The sequence below is a fragment of the Mobula birostris genome, chromosome 13, assembly GCF_030028105.1.
Source record: "Mobula birostris isolate sMobBir1 chromosome 13, sMobBir1.hap1, whole genome shotgun sequence".
NCBI classification, from domain to species: Eukaryota; Metazoa; Chordata; class Chondrichthyes; order Myliobatiformes; family Myliobatidae; genus Mobula; species Mobula birostris.
This window is the reverse complement of record NC_092382.1, coordinates 101783513-101796519: the sequence shown is the minus strand read 5'-3', so window position 1 is coordinate 101796519 and position 13007 is coordinate 101783513. Positions and strand designations below refer to the sequence as shown.

The following is a 13007-nucleotide window of genomic DNA, read 5'->3' as shown; positions in this document are numbered from 1 at the left end:
GAGTGTGTGATGGGACGGTGCGGAGGGAGATTCACTCTGTGTGTCTGACCCCGGGACTGTGTGATGGGACGGCGCGGAGGGAGATTCACTCTGTGTCTGACCCCGGGAGTGTGTGATGGGACGGTGTGAAGGCAGATTCACTCTGTGTCTGATCCCGGGAGTGTGTTAAGGACGGTGTGGAGGGAGATTCACTTTGTGTCTGACCCTGGGAGTGTGTGATGGGACGGTGTGGAGGGAGATTCACTCCGTGTCTGACCCCGGGAGTGTGTGATGGGACCGTGTGGAGGGAGATTCACTCTGTGTCTGACCCTGGGAGTGTGTGATGGTACGGTGCGGAGGGAGATTCACTCTGTGTCTGACCCCTGGAGTGTGTGATGGGACTGTGCGGAGGGAGATTCACTCTGTGTCTGACCCCGGGAGTGTGTGATGGGACGGTGCGGAGGGAGATTCAACCCGTGCCTGACCCCGGGAGTGTGTGATGGGACGGCGCGGAGGGAGATTCATTCTGTGTCTGACCCCGGGAGTGTGTGATGGGACGGTGTGGAGGGAGATTCACTCTGTGTCTGACTCCGGGAGTGTGTGATGGGACAGCGCGGAGGGAGATTCACTCTGTGTCTGACCCCGGGAGTGTGTGATGGGACGGTGCGGAGGGACATTCACTCTGTGTCTGACCCCGGGAGTGTGTGATGGGACGGTGCGGAGGGAGATTCACTCTGTGTCTGACCCCGGGAGTGTGTGATGGGACGGTGTGGAGGGAGATTCACTCTGTGCCTGACCCCAGGAGTGTGTGATGGGACGTTGCGCAGGGAGATTCACTCTCTGTCTGACCCCGGGAGTGTGTTATGGTATGGTGTGGAAGGAGAGTGTGATGGGATTATCTGGAGGGAGCCTCGCTCTGTCTCTGACTCACAGTCGTAGGTCTGAGTATTTCGGCGTTTAAACTGACTCCAATCAGAGATCGTGAAGAAGAAAATGTTAACTGAGACGTTCATGCCCAAAGGCTGCAATCTGAACACCCTTTCTGTGGCCTCGACTCTCCTCCCCTTGCTTCCTCTTCCCTCTGCGCACTGTTCCTTCTGTATGATTCTGAAGTGAGTGAGTGAGTAGCCGGAAGTCCGTCTCCATATCGGTATTAGCGACATCGGTATGGACAGGAAGTTGGTTGTAAAAAGTGAGCTCAGGGATTCAGTTATGAAACTAACGGACAAGACCACAATCCGTCCCAGCGGGAATGTTTGCCGGTACTGTACTTGAGGGTTTTGAGGAGAGTTTTTAAGCTCTAGTTGGACGGAGAAGGGATTCAGAGTTCCCAGCAGATAGCGTTATCGTTGTGGAGACAGATGTTGCAAAGACCTCAGACAAAGGCTGGAACCAATCTGTGGAGCATGTTGTGACTGATGTCCTGACCTGCGTACATTTCAATGCTGGACGATTTAAGTAAAGGCGGATGAACTCAGGGCATGAATCAGCACATTGAAATATAATATTTTTGCCATTATTGAGACTTGGCTGCAGGAACATCAAGCCGAGAGCACGATATTTTGGGTTGCCCTATTTTTAGACGTCAAAAGAGGAAGGAATTATTGGAGGCGGGGTGACAAACCTGTAGAGAGATCGCAGACTGTTGCAGGAAACATTACGTTGCGATAACAGGTGATTTTAGCTTTACACGTATTGACTGTGGGCCGTAGATTTCAAATGTACCAGTGGGAGCGAGTTTGTCAAAAACATTCAGGGGAGTTTCCTTAATCAGTACGTAGAAAGCCCAAGGAGAGAGAGCAATACTTGATCTCCTACTACGCAATGAGACAAGGCAAGTGGACACTTTGTATCTCTTGATCGTAAAGCCATTTGTCTTAACGTAAGTATGGAAAAGTACGGGACTGACCATCGGTTTAGATTGTAAATTGGAGCAAGGCCAATTTTACGTTCGATCAGAAAGGATCTGGAAAGTGTAGATTTGGCCAAGCTCTGTTCTGCCAAAGATGTACTTGGTAATTTTGAGCCCAAGCTCTGTTTAAAGTCGGTGTTAAAGGGAACAGCCTACACTGTGAATTGAGGGAAGTGTTGAAGGAGAGATGGACTTTAGTGTACAAGGCTGGGATACACACACTGTGAATGGGACAGGGCGCACCGCTCTCGACGGGGCACAAAAACCGGCTTTTGTGACACTGACACACTCACCGCCGTGACACGACACATTCTTCATCGTGACAATGATACACCGACACGTCCTGCATTGTAACACTGACACACGCCTCACCGTCTCCATTACCCCCATCCCCTCAAAAACACTTCCGAACTCAATGACACACGTCCTGCTCTGCACACCTCCATGTCTCCGTCACGCCCGGACTCCATTACGCTCCTCCCCGTGTCCGTGACAAACTCCATTTCCGAGAGACCTCAACATGTTGGAACTCACAACTGGCCCATTCCACTGGTTATTAATCTGTCGGTTCTGATTGTCTCCACAGCTCTGAATGCACAGGCCGGTCGTTTGGACAGATAAAACTTGCACCAAAGGCTGGAATCTTAACGCCCTCTCTCTGGCCTCCTCTTATCCCCGCTTCCATCGGCATCCACACATTCACAATCCCCGGGAGACACACATAATTCGGGATTACTGAATGCCGAAGTGCTGGGTATTAATGAGCGGTGAGAATCAGGGAAGATGGGAGCTTCGCCCTTTTTTTCACACCGGCAGAGTGTCAGGCGATAGTTTGGCGTTTAATCAGACTCCAGTCAGAGATAGGGAACGAGAAAGTTGGAACTTAAACTTTATGGGAGTGTGCATTAAAAACAGTACTTTGCGGAAGATCCGGCGTTTGAACAGCAAACAATCACGGGACGGGATTCATTACAATTGCAAACAAATATAAGGCAGCGGCAAGTGGAGCGGCGAAGCTCGGAGCGGACATAGGAAGACCATACAGTTTAGCACGCGGGTCATGAGTCAGTCTAGACCCAATCTGGAGGAGAGCTCATATCCGAGCGGGGTGGTTTGCCAGTACTGAGCATGAGGGTTTTTGGACAGAGTTTGTTAAACTCGAGCTGCTGGGAGATAGGACACAGAGCTGCAGAGCAGATAGCGGACTCCATGTGGAGACGGATATTCCAGAGACGTCAGAAAATGGCAGGCATCACATGGTCGAGCAAGATGTGGAAAGTGTCCCGTAGTGCTTATCTTTCAGTGTTGGAAGTTTTACATAAAGGCAGGTGAGCTCAGGGCATGAATCAGCACTTGGCCGTTTGATATGGTAGCCATTATTGAAACTTGGTGGCAGGAGGAGCAAGCCAGACAGCACAATGTTTCGGGGTTCCTCATTTTCAGACGTCAAAAGGCGTAAGGAATTAAAGGAGGAGGGGTGACGGTACGAGGGAGAGAAAATATCACCGAACTGCGCAGTCAGGACAGACAAAGGAGGTCGTCGAAGTGAGGCATTATGGGTGGAAATAAGGAATAAGAAATGTATGACCATGTTCTTCGGGCTACATAATAGACCAGCGAACTCTGACCTTAACCTGTGACCTCTGGTGGAAGTCCCACCTAATCTCCTTGGAAAAAGCCTGCCTGTGATTTACGCTCACTGCTGTGCATGAGCGAAAGAGAGTGATTTGAACTCAGAAGGTGGGAAGAGCAGAGGTGGGGTAGGTCAGGGAATATGATGATGGATTGACAATGTCAAGGAACGATTTTTCCTCAGACCACATGGGCAGTGAACGACCCGCAAGAAGAGACAGATCAGACTCAAGAATATGGCTAATCTGCGTTTTAACAACGGCCCTCGTTATCACAGGGATCTGCTGGTGGTTTCATGGTGAGTTGAACAACGGTCGGAACGACTAAACCGTAGAGAATAAAAATGGCGACTGTAATAGCGACACATTCTCAACATATACCAGAAACACCCTTTACGGTGATGTCAACACATTCCTCACTGTGGGACTGACGGGTCTCTCAGCATGACCACGACTCACCCCTCACCGTGACACCGACACAACCCCCACCAACACATCCCTCAACATGGTACCGATATATCCCGCAACGTGATACCAACACACAACATAATGTAATAACGATTCACTGTAACACTGACACGCCCCTCGCCTTGGCACCGACACGTCACACACTGTGACGTGAACACATCCGTCACTGTGACACAGACACGACCATCACTTTGAAGCCGACTCACCTCTTATCATGGCGGCCGCTCCACCAAAACACCGACATAACAGTCACCGTCACAAAGACTCAACCCCCGCCATCACACCGAAAAGCCCCTCAGTGTGTCACCCACTCAGTCCTCACCGTGACAACAACATTAAACTTACTATGACACTGACACATCCACTGTGACCACAACAGACCCTTCCCCGTTACACAGACACACCCCTCACCGTGACAACGACATTTTCCCTCTTAAACACCAATACACCGCACACTACGACACAGACGCTCGTCTCACTGCAACACCGACAAGTCTGCCACTGTGACCTCGACATATCTCTCACCGTGACACAGAGATACACCGCGATGTGACCGGGTACACCTCTCATTCGGACCCAGAAACGCCTGTCACAGTGACAATTACACGTCCCTCACTGAAAGAGCGACTCGCTGTGACAGGGAATCAACTATCACCGCGATACTGACGTAGCCCCCATCGTGACACCAACAAAAACCACGCTGGTACCGTGATATACCCCTCAGCGTGTCCCAGACACGTACCTCACGGTGGCTCCGACGCCCCTCACGGTGCCACCAACACACCCCTCGCTGTGACATCCTCACCGTGTCACTGACACAGCACTCTCCGTGACCCGATCAGTAGATTGACGCTGACACAGTGTAAACGCCAAACATAGCTCACCATCTCAGATCAGCTCCGACCGAAACTACAAACTCCTCAGGGAAGAATATCAGGAGATGAACAGGAACCAACGCCAATGTCGACTACCAGTCCATGAGTTAACCTCAACCTTTGAATCGAAGATATCTGCGATTTCCCAGCCGGATCTCTCCCAGAGAACCTGGCTAAGGGGACTCCAAACACAGCTGACTGTGACACCGACATGCCCTTTACCGTGACACTAAGACACCACGCACTGTGACACCGACAGGCTCCTCAAAGCGAACCGCCCAGCTCCGCGTCGTGACAAAGACTCACATGTCACTGTAACAACCCTTACCGAGACAGCATTGCCCCTCAACATAACACTGATACACTGCTCACTGAGGCAACTACCCACACTGCACCCTGACACAGGCAAACCCCTTACCGTGATACCGCCACCTAAATTCACAATGACACAGACATAGTACTCTCCACGACACCGACACACACACGCGTCAGCCTGAGACAGTCACACACAGCGTGGCCATGACATGCTTCTCACGATGACACAGACACGCACCGCTCAATGAGACCAACACCCACACAATATACAGATACTCCACTCACTGCGACATCGCCAGAACCGTCATTCTAAAATTTCCCGCACTCTGACATTTCCTTCGCCGTGACGTGGAGATACACTTCATTGTAACCCGGCACACTTCTCGCCAGGGCACAGAAACTCCTATCACAGTGACACCGACACGTCCTTCTCAGAATGTAGAACACGGCCCGCTATCAGACAGGGAATCAATCATCACCACGATGCTGACACAGACCCCATTGTATCAACAACAAAACCTTCACCAGGTCATTGATATATCCCTCAGCTTGAGACAGACACGCTCCTCATGTTTGCGCAGACGTCTCACACTGTGCCACCAGCACATCGTTCACTGTGACACCATTCACCGTGACAATCACACAACACTCTCTGTGACCCGTTCGGTAGCATGACGCTGACTCACGTGTCACTGTAAACGATACACATCCTTCACCATCCTTCCCAGTATCACAGATTCGTCAGTCTATGATCACCTCTGACCGAAACTGTACTGAGACGGAAAGGAAAGACAGATCTGTCAACGAAATCAAGGCTCAGATCTGTGATCTAATGAGCAGCAAAAGAGGTGAGGCATCATCCCCCTCTTTAACCCGCTCCTCATCACAGGGCAGGCATAGAGAGAGGAAGCTCACTCTGTGCTTGACATCGGGAGCGTGTGAAGAGGTGGGATGGAGGGAGATTCACTCTGTGTTTGACAGGCTGAGTGTGTGATGGTGAAGCCTGGTGGAAGTTTAACTCTATCACGAAACCCAGGAGAGGGTGATGCGGCGCTGTGGAGGTGGATTCATTGTGACAGATGACGGGAATTTGAGACGTAACATCACAGCTTCACTCTATGTCTGAATCAGGGAATCTCTGATGGGACTGGATGGATCCAGCTTCACTCTGTATCTGACAGTGGGACAGCACCCAGAGAGCTTCACCACATGCCTGATCCCTGAAGTCTGTTATGGTACCATGTAGAGTGATTTTCACTTTGTAAAATCTAGGAGGATGTGACGGAATTCTGCAGAGAAGGCTTCACTCTGTATCTGACCCCGGGAGTGTCTGATGGGACGGTGTGGCTTCAGTCTGTCTCTGACTTCCGGGAGTGAGTGAGGGGACGGTGCAGTGGGAGCTTCGTTCAGTGTCTGAATCAGTGAGTGTCTGATGGGATTGTGTGGATGGAGCCTCACTCTGTGTCTGAATCCGGGAATGTGTGATGGGACCGTGGAGAGGCAGTTAATCTCTGTGTCTGAATCCAGGAATGTGTGATGGGATAGCGCAGAGGGCCACTCACTCTTTCTGACACCGGATTGGGTGATTGGATGTTGTGGAGGGAGTCTGACCCCGTGAGTGTGCCCGGCATGGTATGGGCTGCTCAGAGAGAGCTTCAATCTGTGACTCACCAGGGGGTGTCTGACACTTTCCTCGGTGATGTGATGAGAAGACGTAGAGGGAGAATTACTCTCCCTCTGACATTTGTCGTGTGTGCTGAGGGAGTTTCTTTCCGTGTCTGACCGCTGGACTGTTTGATGGGGTCGCGGAGAGAGTGATTGACAGTGCGTCTGACCAAGGCTGTGTGTGATTGGACTTTGTGGAGGGATCTATATTCTGTTCTCTGACCCCGGGAGTATGTCAGGGGCGCTGTGGAGGGAGCTTCACGCGGTGTCTGACCCCGGGAGTGTGTGATGAGACAGTGTGGAAGGAAACACACCCAGTATCTGACCCCGGAAAAGCGTGACGGTACGGTGTGCAGTGATCGTCACTCCAGGTCTGACCGCTGGAATGTGGGATGAGGCCATGGGGAGAAAGATTCACTCTGTGTCTCATCCAGGCAATGTGTGACGAGGCTTTGTAGGGGGAGCGAAACCGGGTTTCCATACCTCTGTAACTCTAGGAATGAATGTCCACATTGCATTCCCGTTCTCAACATCAACTCAACCTGGATGTTCATCTGTTTGATATTTGCACAAGGACACCAAAGTCCCTTCGCATTTCTGCATTTTGAATTCCCTGCGAACCTAAATAATAGTCTGCCTGCTTATTTCTGCTACCAAAATACATGATCATACACTTTCTGTCATTGTATTTCATTAAACGTTTCTTTGCCCATTCCCCGAAACTATCTAAGTCTCTTTGCAGGCTCTCTGCCTCCTCAACACTACCCGCTCTTGTATCATCGGCAGGTTTAGGCACTAATCAATCAATACCGTTGTCCAAATCAATGAATCCGTCGTATAAATCAGCGGTCCCAACACCGACGGGTGTAAACTCCACGGGTAACCGGGAGCCAGCCAGAAATTAATTCATTTATGCCCATTTTTTTTTTTTTTTTTGCTAACCTGCCAATGCCCGAGCCATGCTAATAACCTCCCTGTAATTCCAGAGAACATAGAACATAGAATAGTACAGCACAGTGCAGGCCCTTCGGCCCACAATGTTGTGCCGACCCTCAAACCCTGCCTCCCATATAAGCCCCCACCTTAGGTTCCTCCATATACCTGTCTAGTAGTCTCTTAAACTTCACTAGTGTATCTGCCTCCACCACTGACTCAGGCAGTGCATTCCACCACCAACCACTCTCTGAGTACAAAAAACTTCCTCTAATATCCCCCTTGAACTTCCCAGCCCTCACCTTAAAGCTGTGTCCTCTTGTATTGAGCAGTGGTGCCCTGGGGAAGAGGCACTGGCTATCCACTCTATCTATTCCTCTTATTATCTTGTACAGATCTATCATATCTCCTCTCATCCTCCTTCTCTCCAAAGAGTAAAGCCTTTGCTTCCTTAATCTCTGAGCCTCTTATTTTCATCGTCTCTTATTTTTATAGGCAGCCTCATGAGCGGCATCTTGTCAAAGGCCTTCTGAAAATCCAAGTACACCATGTGTACTGCATCTCCTTTATGTACCGTCCTTGTAATTTCCTCAAAGAATTGCACTAGGTTTGTTAGGCAGGATATTCCTTTGAGGAAAACACGCTGGCGTTGGCCTCTCTTCTCCTGTGCCTCCAGGTACTCTGCAGTCCCACTCCGATCAACCGATTCCACCAACTTCCAAATCAAAGTTGCCAGGCTCACAGACCTAAAGTTTCCTTTTTTTCTGCCTGCCACTCTTCTTAAAGAGCGGAATAACGTCTGCAATTTTCCAGTCAGCCGGTGCAATGCCAGAATCTATCGATTCTTGAAAGATAATCGGCAATGTGTCCGCAACCTCTCCAGCTACTTCCTTCACAACCCGAGGGTGCACTCCATCAGGTCCAGGAGATTTTTGCACCCTCAGACCATTAAGCTTCCTGAGCATCTTCTCTGCCGTAATTGTCACTGCACAAATTTCATTTCCTTGACACTCTTGAATGTCCCGTATACTGCAGACCCATTGCACTGTGAAAACTGATGCAAAATACGCATTCAGTTCCAATGCTCCTTCTCATTAAAATATTTCCAGCATTATTCTCTATTGGGCCCATATCTACCCTCGGCTCCCTTTTACCGTTGATATACTCAAAAAAAAAAAAACTGTTAGTATCTTCTTTGATATTGGTCACAAGCTGCTTTTCATAATTCATCTTTTCCTTCCTTATGACCTTCTTAGTTTCCTTCTGCAAGATTTTAAAAAAACTCGGAAGTCCTCCACGTTCCCACTAGCTTTGGCGTCCTTCTGTGCCCTCTCTTTTGCTTTTACTTCGGCTCTGACTTCACTTGTCAGCCATGGTAGTGTCTTTCTTCTATACGATAATGTCTTCTTATTTGGAATATATCTGTCTTGCACTTCGCTCAGTTTTCGCAGAAATCCCAGCCACTGCTGCTCATCTGTCCTTGTTGCTTGTGCCCTCACCGCAACACCGACATGACCCTCACTGTGACACGGAAACAAGCATCACCGTGATACTGACACAAACTCACACCTCACGGTGGCAGCGCGCTCTGGACTGTGACACCGATAGGCCCCTCATTCCTGATACTAACAGGCCCCTTACCGTGGCACATACACGATCAGTGCCGTGACATACAAACCCACCACTGGGACACGAAACCATCACATCCTCATTGTAACATAGCACTCGTCACCGTGACGCCTACACGCTCCTCAGTATGAACCCCACACCACCACACCATGACACTGACATACCTCTTTCCGCGACCCGCCCAGTAAAGTACTGCTGTCTCACATGTCACTGTAAATGCTGAAAATCCTTGGCCATCTCTCTCAGTATCACAGATTCGTCAGTCTCATATCATCTCCGACATAAAAGAACAGCTACTTTAGGAACAGTACAGGGAGATGAAGAGAACACAGTTGCAATATCAACAGCAGGACTATGAGTTGAGCTCGACTCTTGAATCGAAGGCTGAAATTTGCCAATTTCTAACGAGTAGCAGAGGTAAAACGACATCGCCCTTGCCCGCTCCTCATCACAGAGAGAGAGAGAGAGATAGAGAGAAAGAGAGGTAGAGAGAGAGAGAGAGAGAGAGAGAGAGAGAGAGAGAGAGAGAGAGAGAGAGAGAGAGAGAGAGAGAGAGAGACGATATGTCTGGTCCATGGTGTGTGCGATGCGAGAGCGTGGAGGGATCTTCATTGTGTGCCTCACGCCGGGCGTGTGTCTGCCAGAGGAAGGTGTAGAGGGAGATTCATTGTTCCGTATTCCTGATTTCCAGAGCAACCGTGTTCCAAGGACTGGATCAGAAATAAAGACCGGTGTTATTATGTCTCCACGGTTGACACATCTTCCTTAAGAGCGATGCAAGAATGCTCAAACAGTGATTCAAGGCTTCTCGAAATCAATTCAAGGGATGAAACGGTATGTGTCACGCCACGAGAAGATCCCGCAGTAACACAGGAATCAACACACACCACCGAGGTCAGATAGAGTGAAAACTCACAATACACTCCCAGCACACATTCCTGGAGTCAGACCAGAGTGAATCTCCCTCCTCACTGTCCCGTCAAACATTCCCGGGGTTAGACATAGAGTGAATCTCCCTCTGCACCGTCCCATCACACACTCCCGGGGTCAGACACAGAGTGAATCTCTCTCCACACCGTCCCATCACACACTCCCGGGGTCAGACACAGAGTGAATCTCCCTCTGCACCGTCCCATCACACACTCCCGGGGTCAGACACAAAGCGAATCTCCCTCCACACTGTCCAATCACACACTCCCGGGGTCAGACACAGAGTGAATCTCCCTCCACACATACTCCCGGTACCAGACACACTATTAAGTCTCCTTCACAGTATGCCATCACACACTCCAGGGGTCATACACAGAGTGAAGCTCCCTCCTCACCACCCTATCACACACTCCCGGGATCAGACTCAGAATAAAGCACTCTCCACTCCATCCCATCACACACTCCCGCGGTCAGAAACCGAGTGAAGGTCTCTCCGCACCGTCCCATCACAATTCCGGTTGTTAATAAACTGAAAGAAGCTCCGTCAACAGTTTTCTATTTTTGGCGTAAATCAAATAATTTTAATTTCTCAGAACTTTGTCTCCCGCAAACTTGTGGACGGAGACCGTTCATATTGGATTGGAAAATGCGAGAACTGGTGAGATTTGAACTGATCTGTGGGGTGAGAGTTGGGCGTCGACATTGCCCTGACGGGAGAAAATGGGATTAGTTTACGATTAGACTACACTAGGTTTTCGGAAGAGTGTGGTACAAAGGGAACTTTTTCGGGCCTGCGTGTTTGTCGGGGAAAGACAGGGCAGTGGAATAATTACCGATACTGCGAGGAGGCAGGAGAGATCAGTACACGTAGATTATTTTGTTACTGACGCATGTCGGGGTGGAGAGCGCGGTGAAGTGGGATTATTTTGGAGATAGTCGCTGGGTTGTAAGGAGAGGGAGCAACAGCGGGATTAGTTTGGTGAATGACATAGATCTGGGGGGCAAGAGTAGGACAAGTGGATTAGTTTGGAGACCGATACAGAGCGGTTGGCACAGAGTGTGTTCATGGGATTAGCTTGTGAACGGACGCACGGATGGGGAGAGAGGGTGCCAACTGTATAATTCTGGAGGCGGACCAGAGGCGATGGTGAGAGCGCGGTGCAGTGCGATATGTTCGCAGACAGACACAAAGCTCTGGGTCGAGGGAGGGTCAACGGGATTCATCTGGGACGACATAGGGTTGAGGGAAGAGTGTTGACCAGTGCTATTCATTTTGGGACAGCCAAAAGTCTGTGGTGAAACGGTGGGACAGTGGTATTTGTTCCGGGACTGAAACAGATCTGAGGGGAGAGGGTGGCCCTGTTCGATTCGTAGGGGACTGAGAGAGGACTGTGGTTTGGAGGCGGTTCTGTGAGTTCCTTTGCGAATACACGGGGCTGTGGGGTGACATTGAGTCAGTACGATTATTGAGGGGATGACACAGGATTGTCGGGAGACATTGGGACCGTGGTATCTGTCTGGGTACTGGCGCGGGGCTGTGGGGAGAGAGTGGATGAGTGGGATGAGTTTGCGGACTGACACAGGCTGTTAGGAGAGAGCGATGTTATGGGATTAGCTTGTGGATGGTCTCGGCTCGGGTTCTCTGCTGGAGCTGTTTTGTCTCTGTTTAAATGTTTAACCCTCTTGGACAGGAATGTCGCCTTGGCTATCCTGTACAAGGTGTCTTCTGTAACGTCGGACTGCAAAGACTGCCATTCGTACCCAGGGAGTTACCCTTGCAATCGTGATCGGCGTTTCATCTGCGAGAAGTCAGCACCTTTGCTCCCGGAGATTCCTGAAAGGATCCAGAATCTATGTCAACAGCCAGTGGAGACGACATGAATCAAATGCCTAACCCCAGTTTTTCCTCCTTCTCTCTCCTTCTCTCTCACTCCTGGATCCTTTCAATTTTCCTCCCAACGCTCTCTGCCCCTCCTTCCTACTCCATCCCCTCCTCTTGTCGCAACCATATTCTCCCCACCACACACCGACAAACCTCTCTCTCTGTGTATCACCTTCTTTCTCGCCATTTCCTCCTACCCGCTTTTTTCCCGCTCCATCTAACTTTCTCTCTACCCCTTCACCTCCTCTTATTTCTTCGCTCTTTCTCCGCCCACTCTTCCTCTGCTCGCTCTGTCCACAACTTTCAACTCTATCCCCCGTTCTGACGCCTCTCTACCGCTCTCTCTGACTTCCCTCCCCGTTCTCTGTGAACCATCCGTCTCCCTTATCTCTCTCTCTCGTTCTCCTTTCCACCCACTCTCAGCGCAATCCTGTGCTGTCCGGTTCTCGATAACCCAACCCTGGGTAAAAGACTATGCCTATTCCCTCTGTCTGTGCCCGTCTTGTGTTTATGGGAACTCTGTAAATTTACAAATACGCTCCAGGGAATAAAGTCCCAGCCTCCCCTCACTCTCTCCACAACTCAGTCCCTCGAGTTCTGGCAATATCCCCGCAGAACTTCCTGTACACGCTATCCAGTTCAATGGCATTTTCCATAAAGCACAGCGGCTTTGCAGACGTGTTCTCGCACTGCAACGTCATCTCCCGACTCCTGTAGTCAGTGCCCTGACTGGTGAAGACCAGCCTGCCGGGTGTCCTCTCCACACGTATCGGATGTTTTCCAACGCA

The 13007-nt window shown here is 50.2% G+C and overlaps 1 protein-coding gene across 1 annotated transcript in view; it reads left to right on the top strand.

The window, feature by feature from the left end:
* The window catches only part of LOC140208128 (uncharacterized), a 34482-nt gene extending 21475 nt beyond the window's left edge, over positions 1-13007 (top strand). The window contains exons 5-8 of the mRNA XM_072276611.1: positions 3708-3821; positions 10099-10241; positions 10931-10995; positions 12029-13007. Coding sequence (XP_072132712.1) covers positions 3708-3821; positions 10099-10241; positions 10931-10995; positions 12029-12218 — 512 coding nt within the window. The 3' untranslated portion in view covers positions 12219-13007. The remainder of the gene's footprint in view (positions 1-3707; positions 3822-10098; positions 10242-10930; positions 10996-12028) is intronic.